Source organism: Phaenicophaeus curvirostris, chromosome 2 (assembly GCF_032191515.1).
Source record: "Phaenicophaeus curvirostris isolate KB17595 chromosome 2, BPBGC_Pcur_1.0, whole genome shotgun sequence".
In the NCBI taxonomy this organism is placed as follows: domain Eukaryota; kingdom Metazoa; phylum Chordata; class Aves; order Cuculiformes; family Cuculidae; genus Phaenicophaeus; species Phaenicophaeus curvirostris.
The window spans coordinates 72,265,700-72,289,598 of NC_091393.1; the positions used below are offsets into that span (position 1 = coordinate 72,265,700).

Genomic DNA, 23,899 nt, shown 5'->3' on the forward strand with positions numbered 1-23,899 from the left:
CTAAATCTAAATGTTGGCTACCCAACATATTCAATAACGCAAATAACAGTTGTGCAAAATTAAAATAATCAGTTATCTGTTTTGAACTAGTAAGCAACTTGTAACTGCTATTGATATTAATGGGATTTATTAGGTGGCTCCATTGTTTCAATAAGAAAAGAAAATCAAAACAGGCAGCAATAATTTAGGCTTTAAGTCTATGCTTAACCTCCTAATTTGAAATACTAGTATTTAAAATATTCAATCTTATTCACATTCTTTCTCATAAAATTACATCCAGAGGCTGTTTGCTAGAGATTATCCAGAAAACTACTCCAAGAAAATGACTGAGGTGTGATCGTATTAACTAAAGGGACAGACTAATAAAATTGTATCCCTCTACACAGTTTCAAGCTATCCAAAAGGAGTCAGATTCAAATGAAATCTTTCAAGTGTTATTATTTAATTACAGAGTTCATTTTAGTACAAACTATATAACAAATCACATTTCAGTTTTAGTTCTTCTGAAATGTTTGAATGCTATGCAGAATTACATTTTTCTATGTTCTCTTGCAACAAAAATTAAACTGAGATATTGTCCAATTCCTTGGGTAATAATTTTACAAATCCAGACACAGTAGTGAACTACAGTTGGAAAATTTAAAAATAATAAATTGCTCTAAGCCTAGGGAAAGCCAGGAAATCCTAAATATGCCCTGTAAAATAATTCTTTGAGGAGAACAGGAGATGGAAGGAAGAAAATGTTTCAAGAAAATCAAAATGTTTTGGTTTTGTTTCAGCTTTTTTAAAAAAAAAAATCTGTCGTTCTGAAAGAAAAACAGTTTTTCAAAAGCAACATATTTTATTAGAAAATTTGTAGCCATATCCTTTCTACACATCTCAAGCAAAAAAGTCATATGTAAATGACACGTTGCAGGAGAATGAGTATTAACAAGTAGAATTCTCTACCTTCCCAAAACAAATACCAAGCTCTGTTCAGAGTTCCAACGAACACTGAAAATTTAGGTAGAATATATGAATATTACACATTCTTTAAAAATGAATAAATGCTAATGAACTTAAAAGTTATTAAAATCCATGGTTTATGTACTCTCTTGAAAAATAAGCTCCAATAGTTTTCCTACCAACACGCTGATTGTGGCATTATTTTGCCTTGCTTTTGCCCTCCTTCTCTAACAACTCTATGATATCCCACTTCTTACCAGTCTTAAATTTCTGAATACTCCTCTTGGAAGTCCCACACATCAGCCCGATCTCTCCACATTCTGCCTAACTACCTGTTTCCATTTCCTTGCCCTTCTTCTATTTCTGTCCGTTACCTCTGGATGTTTTATAATTCTGCTGTCACAACTCTACTGCCCTTCTGTTCTAGCTGCTCCCTTAGCTCCATGCTTCCAGTAACTCTCTTGCCAGCCACGTGCTCTATGGGTAGGTTTATTTAGCAGAAGTCAATAAACCTTTAGCAAACTATAAAATATCCTTAATGTTTTCCTCCTTCATGTCATAAAACTACCAACCTTCAGCATCTGCATCTATGACTGTTAGTTCATAAGTTCTGCCAATTGCTACTTGATGCAAACTAATTTTAATGTTCTCAAAGATGATGAAAATACCACCATTTCTGTATCCATCTCTATTTTCCCCTGCTTTATCCTACTTTCAGTGCTAACCCCTAGCACCAACATTATCATCTGTCCTTTACAGGAAGATTATCTCTCCAATCATTTAATCCATCCTTTTCTTTTGGTCACTGTCTGCTCAGATTGTCAGCCTCTTGCTTAGGCCAGTCTTGACCTATATTTAGGCTTAGAAAGTTCAGTATTGTAAATACCAGCATATACCATAAACAGAAAGCTTTCCCTTCAGATGTCAAAACTAAAAAAAATTCCCTGTTTTTGCTCTGCTTGTCGAGCTCCTGAAAATTACAAACTATATAGCAGCGAAACCTATTGTTAGTACTTGCTGAGCACCTACAATCCGAGCCCCTCAATTTTACAAAAGTACACTAGGAGTACGTAAAAAATTAAGTGCATCCTCAAGAAAGAAAGGGAGAAGGAAGGCTTTGCAAAAACCTACAAATTGGCATAATTTGAAACAATAAATTACCATAATAATCTTGGATTAACGATTAAATAGATAATGTAGATTACACAAATGGCCAACTCTGGGCATCTGTCTTTACTTATACAACCTATATACCTTCTTAAATGCCAAAGTATGGAGCACAATTTTGTGACTGTCTGGGTCTCGGCTTATGCATCAGGCAATCAAGTGCCTGATGATGCATAGACACAGTTGGAATTGTTCAGCTGCTTGGAAAGAAGGTGTCTGGAGACAGAGGGAAAGAAAAAAAGGCATCCGCAAGGAAAACAACCCTGCTGTCTCATCTCACCTCATCCTCACTACGGTTTCTAAGAATTTAGCAGGTGTGTAGCCCAAACTAAACTGGGCTCACATATGGTATTTACTTAAGAACAAAGGTGAGAAAAGTTTTGTAAAAGTAACAGCAACTATATGTGTAGCTCTGTGGTTGTACAATTTCAAAATTCTTATTTTATTCATAAGCTTATTTTACAAATTATGAATAAACAGGAAAATTTATCAAAAAGTTCCTTTGGTTACTCACCAGAGAACTCAGTCACACAGATAAGGAGTTTCTATGGCTCAGTATTTACGAAACAAATTTAGTATTTATGAAGCTTTTTTTAAATCTTATGCAACAAGAAGCTCTCATGGACCCTGTGATATCTGCAGACTTCCGCAAAACTTCCAGAGATTCATCCCTAAATTAATTCAAACTTTCATACAACTTAAGACCTAAATGATTTAAAATCCTGACTAAAATTGTTATTAAAATACTTGTCTAATGGAAAACCTACACAATAGTTGAAGCTTCAAACCATTAAATGACTTTTTTATTTTTTAAATTGTCATCTGCAAATTATATTTCCTAACAATGAAGCCTGAAAAAGGCTGCACAAGAAAGAACCATACTCCGAGTTAATTTGGGAAGCATTTTGACAGTAACTGTCACAGCCTTGTTCTGTAAAAGCTTACTTAGTAATACATAAGTACAGAGTTACTAAAACAGGTGCATTCCCCTGAAAAAATCATATATCCCATTATCTGTGTCTAAAATTCAGAAACTGTATACACATTAGAAAACAGGTGACAAATACAGAGAATTAAATATACAGAATAATTAGGGGTTTCCAAATTTTCTTTACTGGGAATTAGGTCAGATTTTTTAAGTTTTTCTAATGTACTGTAAGTGTCTTAGTATCTTGTGGATATGTAATTAGATCTTGAGTTACACTATTTGGGAAACTCATTTTAAAAACATGCAAGAACTATATTTATAATCCAGACAACAAACATGTTTTAATAGTTCTTTGTCAACCCAAGGGCTCCTGTAATGAAGACCACTGGGACAAACTGAAACATACTCGGGCTTCTGAAATCCAATGATCAAAATACTTAATCTCCCAGTGAAGCGATGCTAGAAACTATGAAGCAATAAAACCAGTTTTCATATAACAATGCAGTAATGTTTTGCTTAATGGGAGAGAATAATTTTTAGTTGATAAACATGGACATAATGCAGAAAAAAAGAAAACCGTTGAGATTAGTCTAAAGTTCATGAGGGATACTCTAACCAGATAGTGACTACATCATAAATAGACATAACGGTAGTATGTTTGGACTTACTACATTCAACCATAATTGAGAACAGCATTTTGAAATTTAAGACAGTTTCTCTGGACTAAAATGACTTAAAGTACATAATGTGATAACCTTTAAAAAACTCACAGATTTTTAAATTACATATTTCTTTTAAATGATGAAAATCTCTGAATAGTCAAGAACTAAGACATCCAAACACAAACCAAAAGCTATTAAGCAAGGATGCATTTCAACATCAAGGAAGAAATCCTCTCCCTCATTTATCTAATTTTCACAGGGGAATTATGACATTAAATACTTTTGGAAAAATTTATTACAGTGACCACTATTATAAATTATAATTTGTGATTTACAGAAAGTCAAAAATATAATTTCTTACATTGAACGGAGATGCCAAGATGAAGAGCCCTACTTACTAGAGATTTTACATTATTCACATTCTTCAGAGGATGAAAATGTCCTGCAGAGAATTCTACAGAAGTTCAATGCTTAACGGGGCAAAATTCTTATCCTTTTCTAACCCCTTATTCAAACATAAGTCTTGGTTTCATTAAAATCTGGTAGCCTTGAAGGCTTCCATTTCTGCTCACTTTGCAAGCTCACCCTTTCAGTCATTCTTCCAACGACATGATTGCTTGATAGGACTGGCCTCCATGTATATTTAAACCAACCAGAGGACTGTATCACACTGCTCCCTAGGAACTCACAGCTGCGTTAGAATTTGTTAAAGCTAACTTTAAAATGTTGTATAGCACTGACTGCTTACTTTGTATGACAAATGAATGGTTCCAAGGCAACTGGAACACAGCAGCTGCCAATTTGTCAGGATGCTTCACAGAGAAAAACTAACATGGCAATGCAACTCTAGAACTATAAAAACAAGCAGTGTGTGAAACAAAACTAACTGCAACATTCAAGGAGAAGGCTTCAGGCTGCAGGTTTCCAGAGCTAAGTCTGCTTGCATTGAACGTGATGGTTTAACTATTTTGCCCAATATATTGGTAAAACTGTCTTGATTGTACGTAATCACTACATTGAAAGAAATTGCACTGTTCGGTGTCCAACGTTATTTGCCTTTTTGAAATAGTCACAAGAGAAAGACCCCAGTTTACACAGAGAAGAAACTAAGTGAAATGAAACAAGAAAAATTCTATGCATATTCTCTCAAATTAGTATAATCCCTTTTATAAAGCAGACTACAGCTACTACTTTGATTTTTATACACCCCCACTTATGACTGGGCACAGAAGTCTTCTTGACCTCTAAAGAAAAAAGGTCATCTTGTACCGGATTGAGAACTATCCACCCACAATATTTTTCTAGTAGTTGTTTTTGATTGATTCTTCATTTAAGATGCTCCATATCTCGAGAGCGTAAGTACTCATAGTAGTAAACACACAATGTTTGTTTTATTGCTTCTCCTCCAATATCTCCTATTTCCTTCTCCCCTGAACAGTTAAAGAAACTCAACATCAACTAAACCTCAGCAAATACTGAGAAGTTTCAAGTTTCCGGGCTGAGAATGCCAGTAGAGGCTTTTTTCAGGACAGCCATCTCTGTGGCATTTGCACAAATGTCCAATATTGCCGGTGCCTGATATCAATAGGAGAATACTGCAGGGCTCTATTCAAGACAGATTATGCCTAGAAAAATTTCTAAAATGTTCAAGCTTGATGCATTTAGGGCTGTTATTTCCTTTAAAAGCATGAGCAAACCCCCATTTTTTTAAAACAAAGTTTGTGCCCATTTTTCAGCAAAGGAAAAACTTGCTTATAACTGTTAATAAAGATCTGACTGATCTTGTGCCAGAAACCATCTATTTTTGTGTACTGCGATCTATCCTCCCCACGTCTGTCGGGCATTAAAGTGTTATAAAGCATAAACTATGTAAAATATTTATGTTTTGTAATATATAACAGGAATATCCCTTTGAGAGATATAGCTCTTCCTCAAAAAAGCCACAAAGAGAAGGTGATAGATAAGCCTAACTCTTAAAGATTTATATGCAGTATTTCATTCTTAGTTTATGTATAAATACTCATAAACATACATGCCTCTATGACTCATTCAATCCATTCTATCCTCCAACTACAACACCCTGCTCCAGAAAAATAATCTACTGGAAACATCCTGTACTTTTTCTGTTGCTGGTGGATTTGAATTTACCTACTATACACCACATAGTTGCATTTTGCTTACAATAAATTGTACATTAGTATACATATATGCAAGCATTAAAAAAAGACCAGTTGCCTGTAAGCAGCAGAAAAAGTCTCATTCAAGCTTTATCAAAAACACTTTAAGTAAACATATTATAAATGAATATTTAAAACAAACATTTATATATGGCAAAAAAAAAAATTATAATTTAGGAATTAGATAGCCATTTCTGTAGAATGAAAACAACAGATATTTAAAACAAAGAATTTCAGAGGAAAAGTTCTTAAGACCAACTAACTGCAAGTACGTAAGTGTTTTCATCTTCCTCCTATCTAAGGTAGAGACTGGATGATATTTTGTTACACAAATAGAAATCTCAAGGGAAAAAACACAACACAAACCAAAATGTGATGCATTCAGGTAACTCAGTGCAGTCTTTTTACTGGCAATCATATGAAGCGTAATTCCTTCATGTTACTTAGATGTCCTTAGACACCTCTAAGAAGACAAAAAATACTGTCTAGATTACCTAGATATCTGTAACCTGAAACCACAGATATTCAACTACTCTAATCTCACAGATCTTTTTGCAGCATTTCTATTTACACAAGCTAATTGCTCTTCTGCTGAAATCTGGTTTTCAACTATTCTTATTTAGTTTCAGATCTCAAGGACAACTTTAGTTATTTGCTGAAGTGGACAGGAGAATGAAGAGAAAAGACAGACAAGTTTGGTCTCTTCTGTCACGAATTTGATCAGAATGTCTCAGGTAACATCTCAGGACACCCATTGTTTTCCCTTCTTACAAGGAAAAAAAATATTTTTCCTAAGAATAGCTTCCCTATACAGTGAATGTTTGACTGATACCCAGTAGATTTTGTTGAAAAAACTACTTGGCGGGAAACACACATTCTTCCAGTAGCTGAGCCTGACCCAGCAACCATAGAGTACATGATGGTAAATACATTAGAAATATGACACACAGGCGTTTAAACTTTAGCTCTCCCAAAGAAAGGCAATTGCATATAAAGAAGTCTGTTTTCAATATATGTATTTTCTTGAAAGATATCCAGTCCAGCTCTTCACATGTTCCTGGAAAGCTCTCTCTATACATCAGGGAAAAACAAACAAACCCTCTATCATTTTCTGTTCATGATTGAGCCACGCACCAAAGAGGAAAATAAGCCTCTTCAGCAGCAATTGGCTTGAAATCGGCTTGATTTCCAGTAAAAATGAAAATGCATTAAATATTCCATGCCTGATTGTATGACATATTCAAATAGAAACACATCAAGGTTGCCTAAAGACCCAGTCCTTTATCAAAAAAAAGGAAGAACCCACAAAATACTTTTCTTTCCATAATCACACAGCAGCATTAGGCACAGCCTGTCAATCTGTCAAGACAACCAAAATAAAATTTTCATTCTGCTGGACGGAGTTTTGTGGCCTGTGCAGGTCACTCACACCAAACAGGTTGAGGCACAGAAATTGGACAACAGCAGCTTCACAAAAGAGCAGCTACAACTAAACATGGACTCTAGATACTCAAAACTTCGCCCAAGAGAACCATGGGCTGCAGAAACAAAATGAGAGTCAGTGTAACATGTACACCCTCTAATCTCTCTGTAGCCTTCAATTACTCAACTGAGGACAATCAGCTGCAAATTCTAGAGGCACCAGTCTTGCATGGGAGGCTTTTCCATGCAGATCTTCAGGAGGAACAGATACACTTTGCTTTCAGCAGCCTCATTTTACTTGAGATACTCTAACCTGGGCACAGTGAGAGGACTGAAAAATGAACTAAATCCTCCAAAGGCAGCTGCCACCACCTGCCTTTCTGCTACCATTTTTTTCAGGGAAACAAAGAATGCGAGCCCAGGAGTCTGCTGGGCTTCTGTCCACTCATCCAACCCTCAGCCTGCACCTTTAATAGACAACCAGAGGGAAGAAGACAGATTTCAGGCCAGGGGAACTGTCCCGGCGAGGCGCAGCCGGAGAGCTCTTGAAATAGTTTAAGACTGCACTGTAATCTGGCATTTTATAACTTCTAAGTGTCTGAACTTGCAACTTTATTAATGACCTCTGTTTGCATGCATTTTACACAGGGGAAAATGGAGTTTAGCAGGAGTTGAAGTGTTCTGTGGTAGAATCATTTACTGCGTGTTTCTATTTCAAGGCAACTTCAATGTTTGCACAAATCTGCATCTGGAAAAATGAGCAGGTATAGCACAGTGATATGCGTAATAGCTAAAACCAATAGTATTTATGCCATTTAATATTTACTTCAGGCACAGTATTGCTTACAAAAACATCTCCACATCTCTCAAAATGCCCTATTCTTATCACAAAACCACAATGTATGACTTACAACATTTAGACAAGTAGCAATACTGTAAAGAAACTGGGTAACTGAACAGCAAATGGAAGTATTGAAAAGAGCAAATAACATATCATCGTGGAATTCTCCATATACTGATCCAAATGATTATTTGAATCAATGGTCCTAAATCAGCTTCCAATCGACTGATTCTTCACATACTAGATTCCCAAAATTTCCTACCTCTGAATATTTAGAAACCACCTACATTTACAGTATTAAATAGGTTTTATAGTAATACAACCTGTGACCTACTGGAGTGCTAGGCCCTTGGCATGACAGAAATTATTTCAGTAGAAATACCTATAAGAAAAAGCAATTCTGACTCCTACTACAGAATCATTTTCATTTTTGGAATTACTTCTTGTTTTTGTAAATGGTACTTTCATTTAATCTGAAAAAAAAAAAGAAAAATAACGTTTTCCCTCATTAATTACACAATAGCCCATTCTTTCCTAGTTTATCTTTTCCACAAGCATTACCTTTCTTCATTATTTCTAAATTTATCTCACAAAGATTTGTCACCAGTTTAATGACCTTTTTTACAAAGTCCTTCACCCCACTATCTGTGAATCCGTACTTTCTAGGTCAATGATTACAAATCTCCATGGAGTATACTTCATTAGTTTTGCAGAAACCAATCTGCTGAAATCTTACTCTGAACTGCTGTCCAAGAAACAAATTGCCTAAAGTGTTCTCCTTGATTATCCCTGGTGCTGACCTACATGATAAAAGTAAAATGCTTCCAATGTAACATTCTCAGACTCTACCCTGATTTGGCTATACAACGACGTTCTCGCCCCTACTTCAAAATTTGAGTAATTCTTTTCAGCTTTTCCCACTGAAAATCTACTTTGACCATAAATGTCTGGGCTTCTCAAAATTATTGCTTGAATTCTGATCTGAAGAAATATATTTTTTTTTGTATCAGGAGAAAAGTCTTACTGACAGACTGTTTATTCTTTCTTAAGTGAGTATATAAGGTGAAAAGCAAGAATCACTGGACTAAGTTGGCTTTGATTTATTACCTATTCCTACTTTTACATCTATTAGAGCACCACTATTTCCATAATCTTTCACTTTAAATACTTTTAAAACTAAAATCAGTCTCTAGTCTCTTATTTCCTGCAGTGGTTAAAGAAGCACTAAAATACCTTCTAATGGAAGAATTTTTCAGAACAATGCTGGATCACTTTCAAAATATTAAAAAACACACAGACAGAAACACTCCTACAAATAACATTTGTCTCACTGTTATTGTTCTATTTCCCAGCAACTGTTTTTGTATGTCTCAGCATCATTTCAGGGTCCTATCTACTACACGTTTAACTATAAATTAGACTTGTGACACTGAATTAATTTCTATGTTTTGAGGGACAGTTCACCATGGCCCTGGAACTTCTTGAACTACAATACCCTAAATGTTTAGTGCCTTCTCGTCATGCTGAAAAACTCATTCATGTGGCAGGCTTTACCTCAGAAGACTGGGGATATATTCCTCAGAAAAAACAGTGGGAGGACAAAGAGAACAGCTTTGTTTTATTTAACTGTTTTAACTTCTTACCTGTAATAAACTGATAACTAGTGAATTATAACTGTAAAACTATCATAGAATCATAGAATACTTTGGATTGGACAGGACCTTTAAAGGTCACCTAGACAAACCCCTCCCACAGTAAGCAGGGACATCTTCCACTTGATCAAGTTGCTCAGAGCCCCCGTCCAACCTGACCTTGAACATTTCCAGGGATGGGGCTTCTGCCCCATCTCAGGGCAACCTGTTCCAGTGTTTCACCATCCCCTATTGTAAAAAATTTCTTCCCTACATCTAGTTGAAATCTACCCTTTTTTAGGTAAAACCAGTTACCCCTCGTCCTATTGCAACAGTCCTTGCTAATAAGTTTGTCCTCTTCTTTCTTATACGCCTCCTTTAAGTACTGAAAGGCCTCCATAAGGTCTTCCCAGAGCCTTCTCTTCTCCAGGCTGAACAATCCCAACTCACTCAGCCTTTCTTCATAGGAGACGTGTTCCACGCCTCTGATCATTTTCAAGGCTCTCCTCTGGACACGCTCCAACAGGATTGTGTCTTTCCTGTGCTCATCAGGGCATTTCATTCTTGCCCTGCATATAGTTTTATTGTTCTTGAATACTATTAAAATCTGAAAAGAATGCAAAACTCCTTAAGTTTGTCTTAATTTGGCATTTAAATAGCCATTTAATGAAGTGAATAGTTTCCACATGTTTAGATACTACTGCTCTAATCAATTGAAATATGCACACAGATTTGTGTAATTGAAGATTAAGCATACTTGAGTCAGAGAGAACTGATATGAATTTACGCAACTGGAATTAATAAACTCTAATATTAGTTCAGTCAGCAAATAATTTTGGGATTTTTTGTTATGTTTCATTGTTTTCTTTTGATATTCTGGTAACTCACTCTTCCCTACTCCGTTACTACCTGATTCTGAAGCAAACAAGGGAATTCCCTTTTAATTTATTCCCTCAGCATCTCCTACGTGTTTAAGCTAGATCATAATCCAAAACCATTCAGATCACAATGACCTCAAATCCCAAAATTATTCAGGCAGAGACTACCTCTTGAACCTAAGCTACTGGTTTCACATACACAATCACTTTGATGGTAGGGAAGAGGGAAGACTAAAAATTTGTAAGGCATCTACGCAACACAGCTTGAAGTACTGGACTACCAATAAGACATGTTTTTTGCATAAGTCCAAGTGAACTTCTAAGATGCAGTAAGATGTTGACAGTTGTAAGGGGAAGTATGCCAGGGCAGAAGTTATTGACAAGGGTGCTGGAACTGTGCACGTCTATTTTTTTAAATAAGTCAAGTAGTAGAATCTTAATGTGAAAGTTTTTGTTTGTTATACCAGGCCCTGCAGATGTGTATTTCAACTCTGAAAACAATACTTGCCAACTAAGAAACAAATATTCACTTAGGTTGTCAGTGTAATTTTACTAAAATAACCTCCAGTTTCTTTATAATAGGGATTTTGCAGCTGGGTGGGGAAGGAAAGCACACAAAAGGAAATGAGTCCAACAATCCCAAATGAAATATAAAGCCTTTTGATATCAAAATTAGCACAAAAGATGTCAAGGTCATGAATGGAAGATAAGCAGATTAATGAATGAATGACATAATATTTCCTTTTCATTTGAAACTGAGAGCCAAGCAGTATACCAAGCAGAATACCAGGCAGTTTAGATGCAACTGGCATTTGGAATGTTTGTTATAGTGAAACACTACCACCTAAAGAAGCTTAGTAAAACAGATGAGGCCTCTAATAGCACAACAGCATTACTGACTTTCAAAATTATGAGCTTACTCTTCTGGACAAATATTGAGCCCAAAATTACTGAGTGCCAGTGCTTAGGATATGGGTTTCAATGTTAAATCCTGTTAACAACTTAAGCCTCAGGACAAATACACTTGAAGAGGACACAAAATCTTCAGAAAAATACTATGTATATTTTTTTTACCTTTATGTAATTTACACTCTTTTTTTTACTTATTTTAGTGTTACTTTTTTTTTACTTAAATTTTATATTAATTAGATTATCCTTATCAAGCAAGTGTATCTTCTTGAATGGTTTTGTTTTCAAAGCAAAAGCTGTTTCCCCTGTCAATTATTTTACTAAGTTTCATGATGTAACAAAAGGAGTAAGCAGAACTTCCCTTAAAGTGTCTAGAAAAATCTAGATTTACTTGTGAGGGACAGGTTTAAAACCAGACCATGCATTTTCTGTGGCAAAAGCAAGAATCTTGTCATCCATCAATTCATCAAGACAGTGCTACATTTAAAATTACAAATACAGGGTAGATCAATTTGCGTTTGGGAAAAGAACATTGTCATTTCCATACATGCATCTGACTCCCTTCTTGGTACCCTTGCAGCTTATTTGTTTACAGTGCAGCATCTTAGTCTCTCTCTTACTCTGCAGTCTCAAGTTCGAAATATATCTGCTTGACCTTAGGTTTAATCTGTGTCTTTATATGACCTGGGAAGAGGAGAGGTAATTCTAGTCCTCCACTCCAAGAGATCTGCATCGAAGCTTCCCCCTTTTTTCCTATCAGAGGCCTTGACATTTTTGTCACAGCTCAACAGAGCTCCATACATCTGTCCTAAACCAATACTCGTGTCTCATACAATCATATGTGCGGAGACTCACAAGGAGGACAAAGAATTTCAACTGCATCCTGTTGATATGCAAGTCCTTTGTTTGCATCTAGTTAGCTAGTTTTGGTACTGCCGCTGGTGAACGGTAGTTCTAAAACACTTTCAACGGGGCGCAAAACCTGTAGAGGAATTGCGTACACTTCAAAATAGTAAGCATGCATTAAGTTCCAAGCTGTTGTGGTTACACTGCTTTTATAGTTCCCAAATCAGCTTGCTCTGAGGAAAGACACAACTGCAGTCAATGCTGAAAATTAGATTGAAAGACTGTTTGAATCAGCTTTGCTCTTCGTGTTTTTCCCTGAAGAGGGAAGTAAGGACAAGGATGGAGAAAGAAATAAAAAGAAGTAAAGCTGTCAGTATATGGTTAGATTTTAATTTTGTTACAGAAGAAAGAGACAACTACCTTAACAGATAAGGGAGAATCTGGTTTGCAGTACCTGGCATGAGAACTGGACAACGCAACTCAAGAAAATCTGTCTAGCAGTACTGGGCTAGTTCTGAACAGTTTGTTAGCTCACCTCAGGATACCCAGATTTGCAGAGACATTTATGACATACACCTATAAATATCCATCTAGTCAGTTTAGCAATAGGTGGGAATAATGTGTCTTCCATGCCTTGCATCTGGATCTGATTACGTGTGGATCTTAACTATTTTAATTGTTTAGTTCATTGAAGCCGTGCTTATAATGCTCATGCCTCCCAGTGCAAAGCTTAGGCAGAAAGATGTGAGTGTTGTGTCCTGGAAACATGTTTTTCTTTACAACTTGCCGCCTTCACTTTGTCTATAAAAAAAGTGTTATAGTACTGTATAGTACTGTTTAAGATGGCTTAAGGATCGTCCTAACTGACATTATAACTCCTAATATCATCATTCAAATTGTCAGGACACTGAGCGAAGAGATTTTTAAAGGAAAAAAGGTAAAAGCTTTTAGAGCTACAATTCAACAGGAAATATTTTGGAAAAAATGGAAGGCTTAGTATTCTTGGCTGCTTTTAGAAAGTGCATTGACACTAGAAGGGGAACAGTTCAGGTACTGAACGTAATTCTCAAAAGAGCAAAAAGGTTTGTACTTGAAATGTACTAGCTAAGAAAATATGAAGAAACCTGAGCACAGAAAGAATGGTTTCATTCTTTTCCCCACACCAATTAATAGCACTGATCCAAGCTGGCAAATACAACGGTGCAACAGAAAACTTCTAGGCAGAAATCATTACCTGGAAAATTATACTATTCAATATTCTCTTTTTTTTTTTTGTTTGCCAGTGGTACAGAAACACTTTGGGTATTCCTGAATAATTCCGGGCAGACTGGATCTCTGATCTTTTTCTTTCCCCAACAAAACGCATAATTGCATAGTAGAAGAAAAGCAGATAGTCAAGCACTACCACATTAATTATTTTGAAGTGTGCCAACAAGTGCAGTGTATCCCCAGAATCACTTGTGTCATGTAACATCTTCTATCAAATCTGTCATTTGCTTAAGCAAAATGAAATACATTCTGGAAATGTGTGTCGAGACTGAAATCAGAGCTATCACCAAGAGGTCACTCTCCTTGTGATTGCTTTCTGAAGCAATAAGGTTTATTTCTGGGGTTCTGCAGACCTTGTGATCTTGCATAGAATTCATTACGGAAAGGTTTTATAAGACACCTGGATTTTCTCCTCTTTTAAAATAGCTTTTGGAACATGTGTTCTAATAGTAAGTACAATTCATAATAGTTGAGAAATTGGGATATCAATGGAGGATCTCTATAGAATAGGAGAGGTGTGTCTTCCACTTATTACCCTGCTGAATGAAATCTCTCTCAGTTCACCAGTGCATCTCATATATCCCACTAATCTTCCCTTAAAACTTTCAACTTAATGTGAAACAAATTTCTTAGCAATTAATTTTTCTCCTCTCCTCTTCCATTCCATACACAACTAAAATAAACTATTAGAATCTTATTTAATGTGCTCCTAGAGTACAAGAGGTGGATATAGAACAGGAATAGGAACTCCTAGTACAATAGTTTAGCTGAACGGACAAATGGTGTCATTCTCTTGGTCATACTGAAAGTCTCTCTATATTACTCCAGCCACGGTCTTGAGAGGCCAGATCATAAAGGTATACAACTTGAGAGGCAAAAGAAGCATGAAAAATCTGTTAGCCTCAAATCAGCCTGGTGGGAGTAAGATGGCTCCCCTCTCCTTTTTTAACTCTTCCCTCAAATGCTGAATTTGTCCAATGCAGAACAACTGCCAAAGAAAGCAAACACAGGGAGCAAGCTGGCAAGAAGGTGATAGATTAGTTTTGAAAATAAAAAGGATATGTTTCTATGATAAATGACATAACTTTGTTGCAGAACTATTTAAAGATCACCAATGTGAAAATAAGAAAACAGCAAAGTTGCATTCAGGCTCATAGAGCTGAAGATGACAGTTCTGTTAGACCTATACCAGCCCTTTATTTCCATGGGTGTATATAACTTCGGATTTGAAAGAACTGAACATCAACCACCATGTTTCTACAGTATGAACAATTTAAAAAAAAAACCAAAAAAATCTGAATTTACCTATTTCACACATACAGAAAAATATTAGCTGCTGGAGAAAATGACACTCTGAAGTATTATTTAAGTGAAAATTACAGGGCAGTTGACACAGAATTCCCAATCACACACATCTGTGTAAGACTAGGATATAAAACAAGATCTCTCGTGACCTTTCAATTTCAGACATAATGATTAGCCTATAATATTGTTAGTCTGCTCCCAGATCTCCTGAAGTCTTGTTAAAAACACCCTTTCGAGACACATTTCTCTCTCTTTAACAGGCAAATTTCTTTGCTGCCAAGAAAAGCGAGCCAGAGAGAACTGCATGAAACACTGAGTGTGTCGTGCTGTGTGCTAGGAAAACCAAGGGATTAGCTGACAGACATGCTATCGCCAGGTGCTGCAAGCAGCAGAAAATACAGTCAGAAAGGAGCACAGAACGAGCTGATAAAAGCAGCAAGCATAGAGGTAGCCAGTGTAACCACACAGATCAAGCTGTAGGAAGTAGTTCTAACAAGTCCAGTAGGATAAGCCTGAGCAGGCTACTGGTGTACCAGACAGCTTCACCGATGCTCTCACCTCCTCTACTCCACCATCCTTTGTACAAAGCATGGCATCTTAATTCATTTTGCTTCATTCTTAAAAATATTTTAAAATCCATTGAAATGGAAGAGCACACTTATTTCATACATCAAGAAACTAGAGTGGGTTGCTGTCCTTCACATGCCTTAAACTGATTGGTTTATTTTAAATCATTTCTCTATTTTAACTTTTTTTTCATAGCTCCTCGACCACTCAAATTTCCCTTTTTTCTCCCTCATCCTATTACTTGAGCTCTGGCTGCACTTTCAGCAGTAATTTGTGGTTTAACAGTTTATTCCAAACAATTTCTCACTATTAATAACTTCTGAATTACTTTCTTACAATAGAAGGCAGTTGATCCCAAAACTGATGCAGAAACGGCAGGTTTTTGGTTATGTGGAGAGCTGTTTATCAAAACCTACTCCTCTTTCTTCCAGTTTTCTCCCTCTCCATCTTTTCCTTTAATTCCCCTCTTCTTCCCACTTCTTATCTTCCCTCACCTACATCCATATGGAAAAAAAGCCCCAAACACCCAACCTTAAAAAAAAAAAAAACACCAACATTCTGTATCCAGAGACACATTTTGGTTGGCAGTACCTTAATCCAGACTTCAATACGTGTTACACTGGTCATGGTTAAATATTCCAGTGGAATGTAAAATAACTATTTTAGCTCTTGAATACTGTTTCCTTTTCTTAGAAAAATGGTTGGAAGAATGTATAGGCTTTAGGAATCTTTAATTTTTGTGGGTCCAAACCTGCTTTATGCAATAACTGGACAGAGAAAACCAGTAGCGTCCAAAAAATATTAAGAACAATCCCTCTCCTCCCCAATTCAAGTTGCCTTCTAGCTGAAGTACATTCCAGAGTACCCAGAATGATCATTTTAAAACCTGTTCTAGAGACTATATTATCTGTAGTTCAGATTTTTAAGGTAATCAGAAAAAGCTTTTGAAAATGATCATGCCGATTACTTTTGAAGCTTTCCAATTAGAAAAAAAAAGTTATAAAACCATTTCACAGAAACTGTTTAATGTAAAGTAGGGATAAATTCAATAATCCGAGTATGGCAACTAAATTCACCCAATACTCTCATTTGAAAAATACCTGCAATTATTTTCAAGTAATTAAAATAAGTTAAACAAACATAGCTAGACCCACAAAAAATGTGACCAAAAAATCTCTTCTTTGATAAACCAACAACGTGGCCTGGCTTGCCTTAGGGATGAAAAGAAGCATATGCCTGCCTAGTGATATTAATCTAAAAAGAAGCTTATTGGCTATTTGGAAGGATTTGCTGACCCAGAGTAGAAGCAGGTAAAGGTGGAAATGTAAACAGTTGCAGTAAAAGGGGACAGGAGAATCCCAGCATCAATAAATCGGAGTCTATAATGGCTCATGTACTCTCCAGACAGTCCTAAAGTAAGTAACTTATAGGATTTAATTTACCACTTCTTACTAACACCCTCTTACAGGAATTTAAACAATTACTTTAAAAATCTGATATTGCAAAGAACAGGGGGAATCTAATCATATTCATCCCAACCTCCTCCCTTAATCTTCAACATCTAACCTTTCTACAGCAATCTGAACAACTAAACATGAAATTGTAAAAGACAACCAAACAAAACAAAATCCCCCAACAATTTGTATGAAAACAGCTTTGAAATCCATTTTCTACTGATAAATAGCTGCAGAACTCTTTAGCTCTCTGGTACCTTCATGAAGATGATATAACAAAAAATCTTGTGTTATGTATGCAACTAATATCAGCCACTTTCCTGATTCCTCCTTAGAACTGTTAGAAACCATGAATCTTAAAATCCTGATCCAATGGAACTAAGGAATGAAAACCTTAAATGGAAAGTTATTCAAATTATTTGATTAATTTAGCACATATCAGTCCTTAAACAACTTCTAACTATTTCTGGAAACTGAGCTTGATGCATTATCGAAACAACACAAATACATCATTATATTCAAACCTCTAGTTTCATATAGTGAAAGAAAACACAAAAAACCTAAAGATAAAGATAATACTTAAAATCACAGATTGTGTGTCTACTGTGAGGTCACCTCCCAAAATGTCGCAGTGTGTGCTAATCAATCCTTTGCTTTACTGCAGCTGCAGCACACTATGATGTCAGTTAAATGTACTTGCAAAGATAACCTCTTCATGAAGATTTCCATCATGGAACTGTCAAATTGCAGAGTATATCAGTTTCCAGTACTCAGGTTTAATCAAGCTAGACAAAAATGTTGGAGATACTCTAACTGTTTTATAGCTTAGGGCATCAGGGATCCTGAGATTATTTTCCAAATGCCGTCAGATGCTATATCTCCCAAACATGGAATCCTGGCTTCCTTGACACTCCTACTGACCCCAGGAAATTCCACTACAGCAGCTCCATGTCCTCCTCAGCAAAAGAAAAATGTAGCAGCACATCCAAGCTGCACTGCCTTCAAAATCTAGGCGTTAACAATGATTTTAAATGAAATGTCAGCTTTTTGGGATTTAATTACACAGCACCATAAGCGTAAGTTTTATACATTCCTGGCTGTTTTATTCAGCAGGACTGTTGCCTGATGGACACAGAAATGCCTCCTGTTCATGTGTGGCAGCAAGGCTTAACAGCATAGAAATGACCTAACAAAATTCTGTAATATGAATGAAAAAACCCCCATAACTTTATATAGCCTACAGATCTTCCCTCTGAAAAAAACATTGTTTAAATAAATCCTATTAGTTGACACATTTCAGAAATTTTAAATTTCTTGTTTGCATTTGAAAAATTATCTTCTCTCTGCTTGGAGCAAGACTATTTAATTACTGCCTTAAACATGCAATAAAAATACTAATCACCAAGTATCACATCAAAATGCTGAATCAAAAATGTTGCTTTACTCACAAGTATGTTTTCTTGTTCTCACAACACCAATGACTATTTGCTAGTTTCAGTGTTTTCTACAGACCATTTACTTGAGTAAAAACTGTGAAAAACAATGATAGCAGTAGCAGCTTTACATTAATGAACGTCTACATAAAAAACTCCTCAAATCAGAAGTCAGAAACTAGAGGCAAGAAAAGATTTTAATTTCAGTCTTCTAATCTTGTCATGTTTTTTTGAAGAAAGTGATCATTTATTACTTGTCCACGTAAGAGTTTATCTCAAGACTGGATGACATAAAAGGATCTGTGGTTTATGCATCTAATTTAGAGATGTAATTAGAAAATTATCTCACAATACAGTTCACACAGAACAACTGCAGAAGCCTGTTTCCATCTGATATATAAAGAACCCCTATTTATAAAAACACAGCTCAGAAGTCTTACCTGAATCTGCTTCATTGCCCGTTCCATTCTCCGGGTGCTTCCTTTCTCAAGCTTGGTCCGAAGGAGTAAGGCTGATGTCTGAATCGCCCAGAACTTTGGCTGAGAGAGCAAGCACTGCAGCAAAAAAAATAACATTTTTTTCACTATTTCATTTTACAAGACAATGAAGACAATAAGTTTTTTAACAGTGTTCTCAAGCACGGATGCTGTTTGCTATTCCAGAAGTCAAATACGTGTTTGTAGTGCTTATTTGATGAATTCAAGGTTGTACCTTACACAATTTTCAATACAAAAGGTGGCCATAAAAACTATTTTCTCCTCAGCTACAGCAGCGCTGCATGTATATGTACTCAAAGGGTGCATAGACCAAACTCCATAAATTAAAAAGGCTACTCAGAGAGGAGAATTTGAAACTGAGCCATCAGGCTCAGCCTTCTCCTGCATACTGGACAGTTGTAGACAGCAGCAGGTACCCTGCTTCTTAAGGCCTCTCCTCTGAAGCAAGGTGCTCTGATGCCTGCATTATCAGCATCTTCCACATTAAATAGGTTGAAATTGCTAAGAATCTGAAGAATATTAATTAATTTACAATGTGCCGTGACTTGAGAATAACAGGACAAAGTTTTGATGTGTAGTAGATGTATAGGGAATATGCAATAATCTAGATAAAAGGTTTTCCTAAAGACACGGTAGGTTACCACTTGGAATGCCCTGCCCTGATGCCAGGAACTTGGTACCAGTTTCTAAACACGGATTTTTAGGAAAGCCCAATAGAAGACATGTAGCCAATACAACTTTGATATCCCTTAATAATGTACAGACTGCTTGGATTCTTTTCCGTATGGTTTCAGACACAGTATGCCATTTTTCTGCTAGATATTCATTTTGAAAGGGAGACAGCAGGAAAACTTCCTCGCTAATTTTATTGACACTACAAATATGGTGCAGCTTCTCTGAGAAAATAAATTTGTCTATAGATATTTGTAGATTGGAGAAAAAACCCCAGTGGGTTCATTCTTTCCTCTCAAAGACCTCCCGAAGCATTAAAAAATATATTTTGCTGGTGGTCTATGTGAAGTATCTGACAAATTTCTGTCATATTGTAATCTGTTTTAATTTTCCCTAGTGTTTTCACAGGAAAGGAAGCAGAAAGAAACAAGCTAAACCAAATTATCTCCAAGCAAAACTACAGTGGGAAGACAGGCAACAGCAAATGAAAGAAATATGAATGCATGTACAGTCACCAAAAACTTCAGCATCAGCAGATCCTCCCTCTTGTGACCAATAACCTCTGTAGTGACTCTTTTATGACTTCTATTCAGTATTTCATTAAGAAGTACTCAAAGGTTTCTACAGTGTCCTTCATGTGCTGAGAACCTAGAAGTATTAAGGAAACCACAGCCGCTGCTTTCTACATTCTTTATAGTTTCAAGTGCCCAATTATAAATTAATTATGATATGTAAATCTGTTAACTGGTCCAAATGCCAGTTCTGAGAGCTCATCGCTCCCATCTCATCACACTGACAGGCTGAGAGACTTGGGCTTGTTCAGCCTGGAGAAGAGAAGGCTCCAGGGAGATCTTATAGTGACCTTCCAGTAATTGAAGGGGTTGTAGTCTGCAAGAGAACCGGGAACTCAGAAAAGCCTCTCCTCTGTCTCCATGTACACCTCCCCTACACTAGTGTCTAGGCAATGATTTAAGCAATCGTGCTGTATGAGGTATGTATAAACGTATAAAAAATATATTACGTAGTGGGGAGAAGAAGCAAAGAGAAACGGTGGAAGAGAGGCAGGGATAATTGTTTCACTCTTCTGCAGGAGCAATGACAGTCTTATATTGAATAACAAACCTGCTTTTTCTATGTATTCATAAAACCAAAGGTAAGGTATACCTGCTGTACAATTATGTGAGAAAAATTTAAACCCTCTAACAGTTTTATTGACACAAAAGCAGCACTGCAACTGTATAGGACAGTGAGAAGTAGGCTTATTTTTCAGTTAAGAAACACCTCTAAGTTTATACTTGCACTGAGCTCAGTCCTGTGCCAAAACTCAAATGCTCGCCTCTTCATTGGCTAACTAATGTCTAAAGCACCACAGATACAAAACAATATATAAAGGGCACAAATGTTTATACTCAAAGAATAATTTCAGAACATGTATCCATAACTATTAAGCAAGCTTTAATATTCTACCCCAAATCTCAATATATTCCAGATAATAATTTTTTTTGTAAGTCTCAAAATCTTTATATTTTCACATGAAGCTAAATCTAGGCTCTCTTAATGAGATTATAGGTTAAAATAAAACATCTGGAAAAAAAACCAAACCTAAACCAAGATTATGCAAGTTTTGTTAACATATCTGAAAGTTTATCTTACTGTACCAAAGACAGCTAAGAATATTAACAAAATTATTCTAAGCCAAAACCACTACTGAGAACCTTCACAAGCCATATTTGTTCTTATTTTAGGGAAGGAACAATAAAATAAAGAAAAGGAAACACAAAAAAAAGATGGGGTGAGAAGAAAGAAAACAATGTTATGCAACATTTTCTTTCTGCACAGAATGGAATGTTTTCACATGGGAGAAGTCATTTCTCCAATTCTTCCCCACATCTTTTCCTACAAAAAAGAACTCTTCATGTCATCCTCTCCAATCATATCAAAGTGTAAAAAGAAGATTACCAAAATATTACACAAATCACAATATTTCATTTAATATATCATCATTACATGACATTGGAATGAAACATGATCCTTAATGTCTTAATAACAAAGTAGCCCATTATTGTACAATATCTTCGTAATATCCCCATTACTATGTAAGAACAAAATGGGAAGTAATACCTGAATGGTGAGATAGGTGCATGTTACCCATAATACCCAGATCAAACCCACCCAACATGAGTTCTGCCAAACCCACGCTAAGTCTCAGGAACCACTAATGAATGGCTCTGCTTCATCATTATTCGGGATTAAACCTACGTGTGATGCACTCCATGATCACTCTGACAACTTTATGTTAGAGAAACACAGAAAGAATGATTGCACAATTTACAATGTCTATGTAAATTCAGAGCAAGTGAGCAAGTATCTTCATGGAAGCTTATGCCCTTGGTATTCCATATGTTCACATACATACAAACTTATACATGTATTATTATTGTTATTATTTAAGGAAACTACACACAGGGAAAGTAGCATGCAGCTCAAAATCAAGACTGTAATACATTCAAGAGAAAACAGAAAAGTTAACCGAAGAGCCCTGGGAAAGCTGGGATACAAAGAGAAGCGTTACACTATAGTATAAGATGTCCAGCTGATAGACCCAAACAAAACTGAAGTCTTCTGAAGGGCAGGTGAAGAAGACTGTATCAGTAAGCTATGACTTACAAGTAGAGCAACTCTTCTGCATCTACTATTGAAAAAAGCAAGAGGTCCTAAGGAATTCTCTTGGACATCAAAGTCAGGAAGAGCTGACATGGGTTAATTAAACATGCTAGACAAGCTGGTACAGATGATGCTTAACTGCAGTTCAAAATAAATTGAGTATTTTCTGATTTATACTTATTATAAATTCATGCTTTAAGTAACCCATTCTTTTATTCTTGTACCTTGCTTGCTGATAAACAACCAGTAGCCTAGAAAACTATTATGATTGCTGTGATGGAGCTATCACTTGAAAGTGGGCTTTTCAACTATGAGCACTTCTAATTGCAACTAGTTGTGGAATTCCCAAGAGCTTGCGTATCAGCCCATCGCTGACCCAAAAATATTTTGCTTTTTGGCCAAATTGCCAGGATGTGGTGAAATTAGTTACTTGAAGGTACAGACATGAGGCACTCTTGAGGATTGCTCTGTTTTTCTGTCATCCCCTCCAAAGAAATGACCTTTAGTTTAGATTCACTCAAGTATTTGCTAACATATTTTAAGTTACAAACAAATAAACAGAAAGCACTGGGAGGGATTTAGAAAAAATAGAAAAAGTCCCTTTATAGTTTCTTTTCATTACCAATTTCAGTTAACATACTTAAGCAGTTTTGTTATTTTCTTTTCCAAAAAGCTGCACATAATCAAGCCTTCCAAATTACTTATGTGGACTAATTGACGTCTATTTATAATTAGCCTTACTTCATATAACCAAGTCTATCGTTATAATTCATTCAGATAATGAACATGAAAATCTTATTTCTTTCATATAAACAAAGGCAAAATGACCACCTTATAACTCATTTTATGCTTTCATGCAAGATGAGAAATTATTGTGGGTTTTTTTCAATACCCTATATTATGCACAGTAGTCGGATGAGTACATTAAAAAAAAAAAAATAGTTGGAGGCATTTGACTGACGCATGAACAGGCAAAACTCTTGCTTCTTGCGGCTGCTTTGCAGGCATATCTGTTAATCTCTGGTGAAGGACTCGACCAGTGAAAGCTGCCTTACAAGTGCTTAATTTGTTTTTAAACGTACAGCAAAGGATACTTTGATATAAGAAATTCTACAGGATTCAATCCTAAGAAACAAGACAAGAAAACTAGTACGGGATTAGGAAGAATTTTATTTTGCTTTCCACAGTCTCATCCAAATGATCTGACACTTAAATTTCCATGTTAAGTAAAGCAAGTTTTTGAATGTGACTTTTTGTAATAAATGACACTTGTTTAATTTGATTTTTTTTTTTTTAAGTTTGTCCTAGCACTGAACTGGTGACAAAAAAAAAGATAAAATTATACAGAATTAAAAAGAACCATCTCATGGAAAAACCTCAAAGATGCTAAGTTATTGTGGAGAAGTTTATTCAATTTTAACCTCTATATAGTTTCAACAGGTTAGTATTTCATAAAAGATACTCTTTGCAATTCTGAAAAAAGTATACACAGTAAACTTCTCCCTGGGAAGCCATTAGATGAACTTTACAAAATTATTTCTAATTGCTTAAGAAAGATTAAGGCAAGCCAACGTCTAGAGTGAAGCAAAAAGAAAAAGCTTTGAGAAGTGTCCTTTAGAAACTTCTCTATTA

General features: G+C 35.9%; 1 protein-coding gene across 1 annotated transcript in view; it reads right to left on the bottom strand.

The window, feature by feature from the left end:
• Nucleotides 1-23,899, bottom strand: part of TTC27 (tetratricopeptide repeat domain 27) — a 130,098-nt gene that overhangs the window by 37,980 nt on the left and 68,219 nt on the right. Inside the window, exon 10 of the mRNA XM_069852457.1 lies at nt 18,875-18,988. Coding sequence (XP_069708558.1) covers nt 18,875-18,988 — 114 coding nt within the window. The remainder of the gene's footprint in view (nt 1-18,874; nt 18,989-23,899) is intronic.